The sequence below is a fragment of the Ranitomeya variabilis genome, chromosome 7 (genome assembly GCF_051348905.1).
Source record: "Ranitomeya variabilis isolate aRanVar5 chromosome 7, aRanVar5.hap1, whole genome shotgun sequence".
Taxonomy (NCBI): Eukaryota; Metazoa; Chordata; class Amphibia; order Anura; family Dendrobatidae; genus Ranitomeya; species Ranitomeya variabilis.
The window spans coordinates 170,546,745-170,562,213 of NC_135238.1; the positions used below are offsets into that span (position 1 = coordinate 170,546,745).

The window sequence follows — 15,469 nt, forward strand, 5'->3', positions numbered from 1 at the left end:
GATACCACAAAAGTATCGGATCTCGGTATCGGAATTCCGATACCACAAGTATTGGCCGATACCCGATACTTGCGGTATCGGAATGCTCAACACTACTAGCCAATTATTTTTGTTTTTGTGCTTTTAGAAACATAACTATTTCATTTTTTGTCTGATGTAGCCATATCAGGGCTTGTTTTTTTGCACGACAAGTACAGTGTGATAAAGTGAATGGTACCATTCAAAATTACTTGAATGGTAACATTCATTTTATCACACTGTACTGGAAATCATGAAAAAAGACAAAGTGCTGAGAAATAAAAAACAAACAAACAACACAGTTCCTCCATTTTTTATTTTCCGTCTCTAGCAGGCTGCCATGATAACACCCCATCATCATCATGTGTTATTAGGGCATACTGACATCACAGAGAAAGGTCCTCTACTCAGGACACCCTTCTGTGAGCCAAAATGGACAGTGCCTGAAGGAAAAACTGCTGTTCTGGCAAATTAGTGCTGTCCCATGGTTATTTAGGAATGATATGTGACGATACCAGGAGTGGGACCCTTGGCGATCATCTGATCGCCTCAGCAGCCTCATTTTGAATGGGATTGTCTTGTACTACATATAGCATTCCTTGTGCATCAGTCTCTCAAGGCTTTTAAGATGGCTGATTGTCAGTAAATTGGGGTCTTCATTGATTACTTCCTGGTCATGTGACGATCGTGCAGGCACATGGCTCGTTGTAGTATATGTTTCTGAGTTATCTTAAAATTGGCTGTGCTCTTGTGTGATCATCAGATGGCTGCGTTTGTTATTTTCCTAAGAGCAAACCAATTAATCATAAAAATCTTATGCCTGGAAACCCCCTTTAATACAAACAGTGTGTAAGAAACTTTCCATTATATATTATGCTTTATTTTGTGTAACTGGAATACTCGTTTAAAAATGATATCCCATGACCACAGGAATATCCCCTTAGCATAATCCGTTAGGGACACATGCAGATGTTCATGTTCTTCTGTCTGAATGTATGCGACTTCAGGTTATTGGAAGTGCCAATAGCGAATATTGATACACACGACCAACACTTGCTTCCAGTAACAGATGGCTCCCAAGTGAGTCTAACAATATACTGTAGGAATTCAGGTTTGTTTGTTTTTATTTTTCTTAGGACTGATGGATTAGCAGCAACAGGGGATTTCATGTTTTCATACCAGGGTTCAGGAAAATACAGAAATCATTCAGCAGTAACCAGGAAAACTTGATTGACTGTTTGGTTGGGTATATGAAGGAAGACAATATAATTAGACTAATGAGAAAAAAAAAGCAATATACTACTAAGGTGTAACACGCCAGGGCATTTAGTGATAAAAAACTAATAGTCTACTATCAATATTATCGTAAAAAAATAGAGCTTTTTTTAGTTCTTTTTCTATAGCTTATGTTGTGTAAAAAATTTACTTGTTGTTATTATTATATGGTTATTTATGATTGATGTTAAAGGGAATCTGTCAGCAGAATTTCAGCCCAGAAACTATTTATATGCACACTAGAGGGAAGCCCGATGCTATCGCATCGGTAGGGCTGTAATGTCATGATGATGGCATGCTTTGCAGCAATGAGCATCTCTTGTCTGTGTCTGACCATGTACAGAACATACCACAGCTCCTGGACAGGGGAGGAAGCAAAAGACAAGACTGACATTACAGCAGGAGATAGCAGAGGATACATTTTGTGAGGTAAAATATTGTTTAAAAACAGTCAGTGAAATATTTTACCCGACAAAATGAATCCTCTGTGGTCCCCCTGCTGTAATATCAGTATTATCTTTTGCTTCCTCCCCTGCCAAGGAAATGTGGTATGCTCCGTACACGGTCAGACACAGTCAATTTTTAAAATTAACTTTTGTTTGTGGGAAAACCCCTTTAATGTGACCGGCTTCCTCTGCCTGTAGACACGTCGTGCATCTGCCGCTGGGATCAGCTGAATGATTCACTGTGCCTGCGTGGAATTCGCACAGGCACAGTAAATCAGACCGCCACCATCTTTGTGCAGACAGATAATGGCAATCACATTAAAACTGCGCATGCGCTCCTCCTGTACAAAGATGGCAGCAGTCAGTGAATCATTCAGCTGATCCCAGCAGCGGCGTGTTCTTGACGCGGTTCTGCTGGTGGTACCGTGCAAGAGGCTGCGTACACCGTATACAGTGTGTGTGGTGCATATGGCATATACAGTGTGTGTGTGTGTGTGTGTGGTGCGTACAGCATATACAGTGTGTGTTTGTGTGTGTGTGGTGCATACGATGTATACAGTGTGTGTGTGTGGTGCGACGGTGTTCTTCTGGTGGTACCACGCAGTTTCCATATTGAGACACCCATCACTTGGGTGTCCCAATATGGCGGTCGATAAACTTCCACCTCTTGGAATTCTGGGATCTGGACACATCTGGACGGAACAGGATGTGAAGACATTACAAGGTAAGTATATATTAAGATATATCTCTTACAAAGATAAGTCCAGTCATACCTTTATATGGCCGGTCTGTTCCTCTGTTACTGAGAAATCAGTGATTGAATTGATATGCAAATGTCTATGGTGGATCTGAAGCCTCTGTCACTCCAGCTCTATTCCCTGCCTATCACCTCCACCTCCTGCTTGACTGACAGCTCCTTTGCCTGATGTCACACGGCACAGAGGCTGTTAGTAAAGAAGGAGGAGGCAGCACTCAGCCGAGAATAGAGTTGGAGTGACAGAGGCTTCAGATCTACAATAGCCATTTGCATATTACCTGTCAATTCTCAGTAACTAAAAAATTGCCTGGTAATGTAAGGGTAATTGTCTTTGAAAGAGCTATTAACGCATATAAATGCAACTCCAGACCACTTCCGGTCCCCTTTTTTTCCCCTTCGGTTGCAGAGAGGTGCCTTTGTTGCAATTGACGCTGTCCTTTTTCATTCCTGGGGCTGTTGGTGTTGCTAAGTCAAGAAGCTATAGAGTTAATTCCTGCTTCCTTTCTGTTAGTAATGGGTGGGGATGTCATCTATTTAAATCACTGAACCTTTGACTCTCACTGCCAGTTAAAGTTGTTCTCTGGTTTTGCCTTTTGGCATCTGCTATAGCTTTGTTATTTGAATTCCTGTTGTCTGACCGCAGCTTGTTTCCTGACCATTCTCTGTATTCTGATTTTGTACCTTTACTGTCCTACTTGTTCTGACCCTTTTACTTTGACTTCCCTTGCCTCTGGTTTGCACCTCCGGCCAGCAGCCCTTCTGTCGAAACAATCCTGTTGACTTCATTGTAAGACCAGAGTCCTGTACAGAGATTGAAGATCAAAGGCCAGAGTTCTTCTTCTGTAAACTGTCATATGGAGTGGCTAGCATGAAGTCTGTCCAAGGTAGCATTTTTGATCCTTTTGGCCTCTGGCAAACTTTATGATAAATAGTTGAGGCAATGAAATCCTACTGACAGATTCCCTTTAACCCTTTCACCTCAGTAATTTTCTGTTTGTTTGTTTTCGTTTTTTCCTCTCCTTTTTAATTATTTTATCAATATAGTTGTATGAAGACTTGATTTTTGGAAGAGTTGTACTTTTGAATGACACCAACCATTAATTTTACCATATAGTGTAATGGAAACGGAAATAAAATTCCAAGTCTGATGAAATTGCAAACAAAAGTACAATTCCACAATGGTTTTTGTGTTTTTTTTTTATTTACCATGTTCTATTTAAGGTATAACGACCTGGTAATATGAATCCCCAGGTCAGTACCATTTCACAGATAGCATACATTTATAGTTTTTTTTATTTAAGTGGTGAAATAAAATTTGGAAACTTGTATACTTTTTTTTCTTTTGTCACATATCATTTTTGGGATATGTTGCTGAGTGAGAACTTACTTTTTGAGCCCTCAACTGATGTTTTTATTGATACCATTTTGGTGTAGATACGATGTTTTGATCACCTATTATTGTATTTTATTGCAATGTTGCAGCTGCCAGAAAAATGTAATTCTGGCTTTTAGATATTTTTTCTCATTACGCTGTTTACCGATCAGATTAATTTATTTTATATTTTGATAAATTTAACATTTTTCTGATTGAAGCAAAGCCAGATATGTGTATTTTGTATTGTTTTATTTTCAATGTGGCATATTGAAAGTTTTTAAACTTTTGTATTTTTTTTATATTTTTCATATTTTTAAAAACTTAAAAAAAACTTTTTACTGTATTTAATAGTCTCTTTAGGGGACTTGAACATGCAATTGTCTGATCGCTTGGGCTATACACAGCAATGCTTATGCATTTCTTAGTGTATCAGAAATTATGATCTGCTATGAATGCTGGTCACTGGCAGGAATTCACGGGAAGAACATAACGACAGGCACGGGGATCATCAGCAGACCCCCAAAAGTCAAGACAACTCATCAGCGCTCCATAATCGTAAAATAACATTCTTCCTACCTGTGGTTGTGAAATTTAACAGGCTAACAGCCTTGAGCAGAGCACCACTCCACCCATGGCTGTTAAAGATACATGATTAAATCTGCCGTCATGTGTAGGGAAAGATGCGACTGTGGCGAGTGTGACTACATTAGAGGCAGAGACATGACCTATGACGTAAATATACATCATATGTCATGAAGGGGTTAAATGCATAATTGCATGCAGTAAGCTCTTTAACTCCCTCTAGTGGATACCAGCTTGGCATAATTTTTGTTTTTTCAAATGGTTTTAAAGTATTACCATTCACTTTAAGATGTTATTTCTTTAGCACATTTTGAATAGCTATTATTGAGATGTTCCGTGCATTTAAAAGTTGAATAATGTAAATTAGAGGCATGTTTGCTTTAAGTTATTGAATCCACATCTGAAAAAAGAAACAAAAAAGATTTTCCATAGAGACAATGGAGAGCTTTGGTGCCCTCTTCTTAAATCTCGTCCATGGTGAAATGGCTATTGCATTGTGTATGATAGGAATTCCAAGTGCCTTCACTACAGAGAGAGGATTCACTTTTATCTTGAAAGTACAGGATCAGAAGGGAAAGAAAGGACTTTTTTAGTTTACCTCTTTGTTCATGAAAGATTTATTCAAGAGTTACGCTTCTTACTTAGATTTGATGTGGTCTCTTGTGGAACTTTGAAAGGAAATTTCCCAGCAGTCCTGCCGAGATTTGTAAATAGTACACTGTATAAATTTCCAAGCTTATAACGTTTCTAAGCAAGAAAACCTAGAAGGATTATTTGAGTTTGATGGAAATAAAGATATTTCCTATAGGAGCTTCAGGCCTATGGTTCCAGGAACTGATATTGACATGTGACATTGGAGACTTGTTTATGTTTATATATATGAGGTTAAGACTTTGTGAATTTGTGGATTTTATAACGAAATCACAAAAAGTGTTTTATAATATTAGCGCATCACATAAGAAAAGCCTACAACTGAAAAACATCTATAATCATTCAAACCCACAGATAAATTGGAGGTAGAGCTCCTGCAAGTTCTAAAGCCCTCTTTACTATGCTGATCGGTGTTGGTTCAGAAGTTCTCGTGAAACATTGCCTATCCATAGGATAAAGTCCTGGAGAACTCTTGAAATCATTGCTTAGATTATATGAATCATTGAAAACTCCACATGAGAAACATTAGGGCCCGATTCATCAAGACCGGCGATTTTCTCACTTGACTTGGTGGAGTCAGACCCTCCTGATTCATAATGAGGTGTACACGTCTTCATAAATTTGGAACATCTGACAGATTACGTGTGCTACTGTGCATCACGTCAAAAATCTTACTCCAGTCAGGGACTGTACTGAAATTTTGGACGTAGAGAATGCCACAGCTCAGCATTAAATGGATGAGCTTCAGCATCACGCCCCCAATCGCCAACATTTTATAACTTTTTATAGCTTTTTCGCCACTAAATTGGTGGAAAAACTTTGAATCGGGGCCAACATCTTTAAAGGTGAACTGTATTTTCAACAATCAATAGTGTAAACGAATACTAGAAGCCTTGTAAGATGTCTCATCAGAGAAATCTGATTCTTTCTCCACGTATGAACTACTTTTTCCCATCCCTCCTGAATTCACCATTCACTATGAAAAAAATAGCTCATCTCCATATGGCTCAAGACGAACTTCAAGTGGAGTGTTAACACAATATATTATACTCTGTGGAGAGGGGAATGAGGAGTGAGAAAACATTGAAGAGTGAGACACAGGGAGATCATGCTGAGCTTTACAACAAGTCTTTTATTTTACCCTAGAGCTGGATTTACATCTGCACAGCACAGTTTTGTTTTCTACTTCTGTCTATGTGCAAATTAAGGAATGACAAGCAGTAATATCTGTCTTTGTGCTGTACGGCATATGGGAGGCATCCTAGCATCTAGTCTTCTTCCATCAGCACAGAGTCATGTGCAAACTAAGTGATAGAACCTGCTGAGGGGATAACTGGCGAAAATATAGGATACATGTTATATATTGCCAAAAATACTTATTCTCCATGTAAAAACACAAGACCGCTTACTCTGAAAAGTTACTTGAAAGTGCAGCTACCTTTAGTGTTCTTAGCCTCCAAATAAAACTCAGAATGTTTGCAATTACTGTCAGTAAATAGAGATATTGAAAACAGAGGAGGAATTGAAATAGAAAGCTCATTGTGAAGTTCTATAACTTTTCATATACAGTAAATAATCTTTATTGACCTAACATAGAGAGTAATTACAATGTACAAATCATGCAATGCCAAATTAAATTCTACAACCATTTTATAAATATATCGATAGCAAACATTGCTCTGTAGCATTTTATGTTACCTATCTCTTCTCAGTTTAAAAACAACATGTTCTGAAGTCTTTTTATTACATTTTTGCCTGCTATAAGGGTAATTTTGTCACCCTATCAGGGCAGCGGGGTACTTGGTACCAGGTCCGGTACTTAAAGGGGATGTCACAGTGGCTGCGACCCGGTCCATAGCCCTGGGTGCCCGATTAAAGGGGAAAGATCTTTTAAAGTGTATTCTGAATAAAGTCTATTGTTCGTGACACCACCTGTGGTCTTCAGTTAGTAGGGACCGACGCTGTTTAAAGGGGTCCTCTGGGGTGATGTTATGCAGCAAGATGGTGACGCTTCCCACAGGTGAAGCGGGGTCCCCAGGGCTTCCCAAGTGTAGGGCACCGATGGTGTGGTGGATGGTATGGCAAAGAACGAGGACACAGGTTTGCAGCCTTTACCTGGTTTACTGATGGTAGTAGTAATCTTCAGTCCAGGGTACCAAGTGCAGGGTAGCTGTGGTCCAAACTGCCGAAAGCAGTTTTAACCCTGTGGACGCCGGGGGACGTGACAGACATCAGAATGTGAGTATGTAGTGTTTTTTTTTTTACTTTTACAATGGTAACCAGGGTAAATATCGGGTTACTAAGTGCGGCCCTGCACTTAGTAACCCGATGTTTACCCTGGTTACCCGGGTGCTGCAGGGGGACTTCGGCATCATTGAAGACAGTTTCAACGATGCCGACCCAGCGACCACACAACGACTTACCAACGATCACGGCCAGGTCGTATCGCTGGTCGTGATCGTTGGTAAGTCGTTTAGTGTAACGGTACCTTAAGTTTACTGTGTCACCTCAGACTTAATGCAGGCAATTGACATACAGTCCTATGCCCTCTGGTTCTGCCCTGTGTCCTGGAGAACAACACAACCTCAGGCTCCCTGTACCCAGCCTCTGTGCTCTGGCTCCTAGGGTGTCCTTCCGCTGTTCTCCTCCTGAGCCTCTTACTCCTCTGTGCTTCTTCCCTCTAAGCTCCTCCACTATTCAACTGTCCTTCAGATTCTCCCTCTTTCCAGGGGTAGCAGCTCCCTCATGGCTGCTCGGCCCCTACGTCTGCTTCAGACATCCTTCTACTCCCCTCTCCTCTCTCAGGCTGGCTGGCTCCTCCTCCAGAACATGAAACATAAAGTCTAAGGAAGCTCCCCGGAATCCAGGTCCTGAGATCCCCCTCCTGGCCTGGATTCCGATGTGTTGAATGTAAGTGCCTTACCTGATAGACAGAATCTCCCTTGCCTCCAAGCATGACATCACCCTCCCCGAAAGGAAGGCAACATCACTACAACAACTGGTTACCTGGGGTGTTTCATAATGGTCAGAGCTGGTTATATCTTGACATTTTTTAGAGTTTGTAGATGACATAAACTAAATGGCGACTTTGTTAGAGACAACCTTCTATTAGCATGTTGGATCTCTTTTGGTCTTCAGAATAACAGCAGTAAGTATCAACCTCTGAAGACAGGATAGCTTTTACCAGTTGCCACACATTAAATGGAGATACTAAGGTGCTCTGGACTATTTGCTTTCTCATGTCTAAGAGAGGCTTTAAAGCAGTGTTTCCCAAACTCCAGTCCTCATGGTCCTCAAAACATGGTTCATAATTTCCTTAGTAGTACACAGGTGATTAAATTATTATGAAGGAATCAGAAATTGTCACAGGTTCGCTTACCTGTGCGATACTAAGAAAATCCTGTAAATATGACTTGGGGTCTGTGAGGAATGAAGTTTAGAAAACACTTAAGAAATAGTGACCATTAATGTCAAGAAAACAAGGAAAACTCACTGTCATGTTCCAAAAAAATAATCTATGACTATTCGATCCCTGTGACTTGTTGCATTGTCCTCCTGAAAGTGTTTTTTTCACTTAGGACAAACAGCTTGAAGGTATGAACTTGGTTAGCCACAATGGTATCTTCTGCAGGCCAAACATCAATCCACAGATATTAGAGGAGCCAAGTAAACAGCCCTCACTCCATTACTCTGATGGGAAGGTTTCATCAGCTCAAGCTGCTTGCGTCAAATTCTCACTTAGCCATCTGCACTTTGCAGCAGAATTTTGCACTCTTTTGCCAAATTAAGTCTTGCTTTGCTGTATCCCTTAGACAATAATGGTACCGCAACTTACCTACCCTACTCTGACCCCTTTCATCCATGAGTAGCTTATGTCCACAGGATTACCTTTTGGTGGATGTTTTTTCTCAAACACACCATTTTCAGATATTCATAAGAAAACCGCACAAAGTTGACAGTTTTTGGTAGTTACCATCTAGCCATCCACTTAATTTGAGTAGGATTACTGAATTGCAAAATGTTCTAATAATGTTAATAATGACCCTGTGTTGTTTTACTGTGGACTGCAATGTAAAATGTAAAAGGGTTTTCCATTGTCAGAAAAATTGGAGGTCATGTCGACAGTACTGCAGTCAATCAGTGAGCTCACTGGTCTGCTAAAGTCGACTGCATGAGCTGCTCAGCTGCTGCACTGCAGACAATAACAGACACTGGGTGGACACTCTGCCTTGGAGCAAGGGAAGGTCAGTAAAACAGGTGTGCCTGGTGACAGGGGTTTTCTGAAACCAGGTAGCCCCTTTAACACAGAGAAAGGGACTTAAGGAGGTGTTCTTAAATTAGCATGAAAATAAGCAACTTTGCAATTGACTTGCTTTTTCTATCTGCTGTCACTCTCCTTCAGTGACAGATTAGAACTTTTATAATGTACACATCATTTCTATGGAGCCCGACACTAGTGCCTGGCAGAGTGTGCACGGGGTAGTTAAATTCCAGGAGCGGGATTACTTCTTAACATCCCAGTCAGTCTTCTCCTGACCATTGACTTCTACACAACAGTTAGCTGCTCATCTCCCTCTTCTCATCTTCTGAAGAGATGCAGTTATAAATCACCAGCTCCCAGCAATCAGAGCAGGTCTGCTAATTACAGCTCTCTGCTATGGAAGTCCCAAGCTGTGCACTTGTTTCAATGCCTTGTTGTATGTAGAATGTAAGTCCGCAAGGACAGGGTTCTCTCCCCTCTGTACCAGTCTGTCACTGTAAATTTGTTTACTGTAAACGATATCTATAACCCTGTATGTAACCCCTTTCTCATGTACAGCACCATGGAATTAATGGTGCTATACAAATAATAATAATAATAGTTATATCTATGTGTAAAGACAGGGCTACCAGTGTAGACTCTTATAACAGAACTCGCTTTATAGTCCGACCAATTCTACAGTTCTATTCACCAGAGTTGTCACTGAAGGAGGAAAGCAAAGAAACTAGAAGGAGATTGCATTGCTCTGAACTCCTCAAAAGACAACTTGAGCATGTTCCTTTAAAAACACGGGTCATCATGGCGGCTCTGAACATAACTATAATTCCAGTTCTACACACCGACTAATTTCCACTATATCCTCATTATTGTATTTAAGGTGTAATGAGACAAATTGTAAAGGAAGCATTAATTATTGAAATGCAATATGCTCTTGATAGTTAATGTCAAATAATTGCCATATTATTAATTTATAGTGATACATTGCATTCATTAAATGGCTGCCCTCACTACGTGGAGACATAGACACACATATAGACAAATTTTCAACCAGAATGTGCCACGCTCCCGACTCCACAGTGCCTCTAAGCACCAGGAAATACTGTTTATTTAGAGCCTGTTAAAACTGATATAGCTCTCCACTACTAGAGGATAACGCTGTATTGTGGAGTACCTTGGGCTGAATTCTAGTTAAATGTGAAGTCATTTCCCGGCACAGACACTTACAAGTTGACAAGCATTTCCAGTCGTTCTCAAAGAGAAATTTACTAGTAGCATTTTAAGGTGATCCTGTCCTGTCCGTAAATCCATCAAAAGATTACGGGACTGTATAAACTCACATTACACTATAAAAGAAAGCTGTCCTGGTCTTAACAGCTCAGTCCGTCTATTATATAATTCTGCACGTAAAGGTAGATTGTGTTGTGTACTTTAGCAGAAGCCGTTTTTGGTAAAATAATATATAACCGTGGTATAACAGATCCTCATCCATTGCTGTATTTTCTTTTTCAGGGTGTGTGTGCACAGACATTTTATGGCCACCTCCACTCATGCAATTACGCCACGTTTAACATGAAGGTAAGTTACTGCTGCAAAAAGATTATTATCTCTGGGCATTTTTTTGGCCAGAAAGTCTGAGGATGATAGAACGTATAGTTTGCCTTTTCTGTTGCTGAGAGGCAGCTTGCTGGAGCAGAAATCTCCATCTATTGCTATCACTGTATTATATAGAACATTAAAGATAAACCATTAAAGATTTTTTTGAATGCCCTTCCTTAAAAAAGGGCAAGAAACATTCTATATGACTTCCCTTTTTTTACTGATAAACTTCTTAAAATCTATTAATTTCTTTTTACAAATTCTTTTTTTTAACAAATACAGGCAATTCCAGCATGGATCACCATATCCCAGCATATCTCATAATGGGGATATGGAGATTACACAGAATGTTCAAAATCATGTCAATGAAATGACAATATTATAGACATATATCGAAAAGAAAGTATCTAGTTATATAATTACCAGGGGCGTTAGGAACGAAGGTAGCCTAAGTAGTATATACAAGGGTCTATCAAAGTAGAAAACCACATAACCTAATAGAACCCTTAAAAAAATTACTTTTATTTGTATTATTAAAAATACTAATGAGTTCCTCATTGCTATTTTTAGTAATACAAATTAAAGTTACTTTTTTAAGGGTTCTTTTAGGTTCTGTTGTTAGGAAGAAAGCAGAAATCGGACCAATCACCAGTTTTATAGAATAAAGAAACAGAGACTAGAAAACAATAGAATCTCCCCCATGGAGAGGGACCGCATTTCGAACAAGAATGATATAGAAAAGGAGAAGAAAATTAAAAGAAAAAACAGGTGAGGAAAGTGGAAAAAAGGTAGGAGTTAACGACATGGTAAGAGGGGAGAAAGGAAAATTGGGTGTAAAATTAGTGTAAAGCTACGGTGGGGGGAGAGTTGGGGAAACTGTACCCAAAATTGTAAAATAATTGATTTGTGGAGCTTGATGGACCCTTGAACAACATATTCAATAGCCTCAAATTAAAACAACTAGGTGCATATCTACAGTGGAATGTCAATCTGGGTATGTTCTTTGCAGTATGTTACTGCTGACACCTGAAAATATGCAATGTAAGATGTTAATATTGACTGAAATGTATCTGTGAGGGATTAGATTACTGGAATCAGGTGTAATCTGAAAAGTTAGATGTGTAGACCATAGAAAAGAAGGACCTCATAATGGCCTAATGGGCTGTACAATTTGCAGGCTTGAAAGTCCCCTTAAATTTTCATGACGTCATTGTTCTAGAATTGTGTGTTCGAATTACTGTAGAGCTGATCTAGTGCTAGCACTTGTTTCAGTAGATCTGTAAAACCATTCTACAATGTAATTTTACCGTTTTTTTATAATAATAGCATTTTACTCGTCAAAATTATTGTTCTATATATTTAGTTTTCCCTGTAAAGAGTGTTCACCACACAACCTGTATTTTTCTAAGTGGGACGTTCAGGGTAAAGTAGTACTTCACAATGCTATGGAGCCTGAGCTAACCATAGGCTTCATGTCACCCTTACTGTAGCAGAATTACAGTGGATTTTCTTAATGTGATAATGTCTCCAGGAGCAGAGCCTGTGTCTGCAGCACATCATCGGCAAAACTATTATTTTTAAACAATGGTATGTCTGTTCTTCTCAGACCTTGTGTTTTAGAAACAATGAGTTTTTAAATGAAAATAGAAATGAAATGATGCCTGTATCTATTATTCCTGGTGATGAGGAAGGGGCTTGTGAATATATAATTACCGCCATGTGAATTAATTCTACGCAGCATGCCGCCAAGCTGGCTGAACCTTTAATATAAATATGTTCATTTTCAAATCAACACAGCAGGTTCCTCTCTGGTTGTGAAGAAGGCTCTGCTGCATATTTCAATAATGTAAAGCTGGTGAGATCCCACGATGAATATATCATGGCCATCTTTCATATATCTCCTCTGTTCTGTATAACCAAAACAGATATGCAAACAATCTGTCTTTCATCAAAGGTCTATGAATTGATCTAAACCAATGAACAACAAATTAAATGGTAATTTAAGCTTCTCAGATGTTCCATTTACATCCATGGGATAATAAACTACATGGAAAAATATAGAGGACTGTGCAAACGTATGGCCACATGCACAATTCTCAGCACATGTCGTGAGGCGCGACTGCAACAGTTTATCTATCTCTTCTCACTCAATCTTGCACTCAACCTGCAGTATAGGCAGCAAAGTGAGCAGAAATCACACCCCGACATAGTCCACACACCCCAGATACACAACACGCTGCCACCACTCATCCAGATAACTGGATGACGAGTCCCCAAAATAGCCACTGCTGTCAGAAGGCCACACACTCGCTAAAAGGCTATTGATTCTTTAGCACATGCAAGGATTAAACATAGTAAAGTTTTAAACTCTAATATAAGAAGTACAGTGTTTGCAAGAGAATGAATGAAAGATTAGACGACATGCAAAGGTGAAAACAATTGTAAAATAACAAATGCTAAGCAATAGAAGAATACCTAAATGTTTCTGTCTACAGTTGCGCTTCTGTTTCCTCAAGGCTATGGAAGGTTTATGGGTCACGCTCAGCATAGCTGATCCGTAATTTTTATATGTCTAGTTCTAGGCTCAAGTTTTTAGGATGGTCTATATATTAATAGGCAAATAGCAAATCTGTAACTTGGGGCGAATAAGGAGGCTAGTACATTGAATATTAAATAGCTTGGGTTTTTTCATATCCCCTTACTATAATAAATGGGGGATGTCCAGCTTACCTATATAAAACCATCTGCTCATACTTTGAAGCTTGGGCTCACCAGGCAGAAGTGTCAGGAATGACCTTTTTGGTAATCCCATTGATATCCTGCTTGGTTCTGAGTTTCTGTTAGCTTCATTACCTGCAATAAGAGTTGTCAGATTTAATGGCTCTTTGTGCAGAGTTAATCATGTGAATTTCAGCTTTTCATAGTATGTCCATTTGGTGGACCAATTGCTCATGTAATATTTTTAACATAGCTTCCCCTTTACAATATTAAAGAGCAACCACGCTAACCAGACCGCATAGACATGTAATGATATCGCAAATGCACATCAGTCAGGTTTTCATGATGATTGTTATATTTGTACCTAGTCGTATTTCAGCTGATAAATGGATACTTTTGTATTTCAGTTTAGGTAAAAAACACTCTGGAATAGAGATGACCAAATATTTTGAAATTCATATTTACCAAATTTGACAATAATTTTTAAAAAATGGATTCACAGCAAGTGGCAAGGCAGCAAAGCCTCCAATTTACCTTAAAAAGTTTGCCTCCTAAGATCATATATCCATAGAATCGATAGTAATCCGGTAGGATTCAAGAGTCCATTTATTAACACTGCTCACTGACAGATTTTTTATGTTTTTTAAATTTAATATACTGTTAAAAAATGCTTCTTCTTACAGGCAGTTTATTCTGTGCAGAACTCTGAGTTAAACTGATAATGTCACTGTCAGAGGTAACATTATGTGCCTGAGACAAATGATGTGCCGTATATTCTATAATGCATTATTTTTTCTCTACTTGTAGACTTGCCAGGGGCAAAGGAAGCTAATTGTGACCTACGTTTGATAGTTGTTCTGATAGTGTAGCAACTCACTTGAAAAAAATAGGTAGCACACTAAAAATTATTTTGTTTCTCACTTGTTCCTTTCCTTGGATCGCAGCATGTGTCTAACTTTTGTGAATCTTTTGGTCTACTTCACTTTGTCAGGCAGGTCCTATTTAAGCGATTTCTTGTTTGAGAACAGGTGTGCCAGTAATCAGGCCTGTGTGTGGCTCAGGAAATTGAACTCAGCTTCCCAAAGAAGTGATAAACCACGCTTAATTTATGATTTGTGGGCAATCACTTTTTTACACTGTGCTCTGTAGGTTTAGATTTCTTTTTCCCCTAATAATAAAGACCTTCATTTAAAAACTGCATTTTCTGTTTACTTGTGTTATCTTTGTCTAATATTTAAATTTGTTTTGTGATCTGAAACATTTACGTGTGTCAAACATGCCAAAGAATAGGAAATCAGGAAGGGGGCAAACACTTTTTTACATAACTGTATATATATTGAAGTAATCTACAGTAGATGAGTCACAAATATGTTGTCTGGTGTCCCACGACCAGGGGCTCCTTCCCTGTCTCTAACGCTAGTGGGAGCCCTAGCTCACCCTGTTTCCCGGATTACTTGATGATGAAGACGTTGGGGCCATGTACTCCTGAATCAGCCCTCAGTCTGTATCCTTCCCGCACCCAGGGAAGAGGGGAGTAGTTATGTACCATAATACACCAACCAGACTAACAAGATAATATGAACAGGGGTAATGGAAAATATCAAACATACAAATATACCACACATATAACAGAGGGATGCCCCGGGAAGTGTAGGATGGGGTTAATTCAAAGTAGGAGAAGAAAGAGAATTATCACACACCCAAAACCTAGCAACAGTCACAGATAAATCCACCAAACGCCTTTCTCCAATAACTACCAGAAACATCCTCCAAGCCATGCAGCAAAAGCT

At 39.2% G+C, this 15,469-nt stretch overlaps 1 protein-coding gene across 2 annotated transcripts in view; it reads left to right on the forward strand.

The window, feature by feature from the left end:
- The window catches only part of SPAG16 (sperm associated antigen 16), a 1,378,074-nt gene that overhangs the window by 898,441 nt on the left and 464,164 nt on the right, over positions 1–15,469 (forward strand). For both annotated transcript variants that reach the window (XM_077272256.1, XM_077272257.1), the window contains exon 14: positions 10,875–10,940. In XM_077272256.1, coding sequence (XP_077128371.1) covers positions 10,875–10,940 — 66 coding nt within the window. The remainder of the gene's footprint in view (positions 1–10,874; positions 10,941–15,469) is intronic.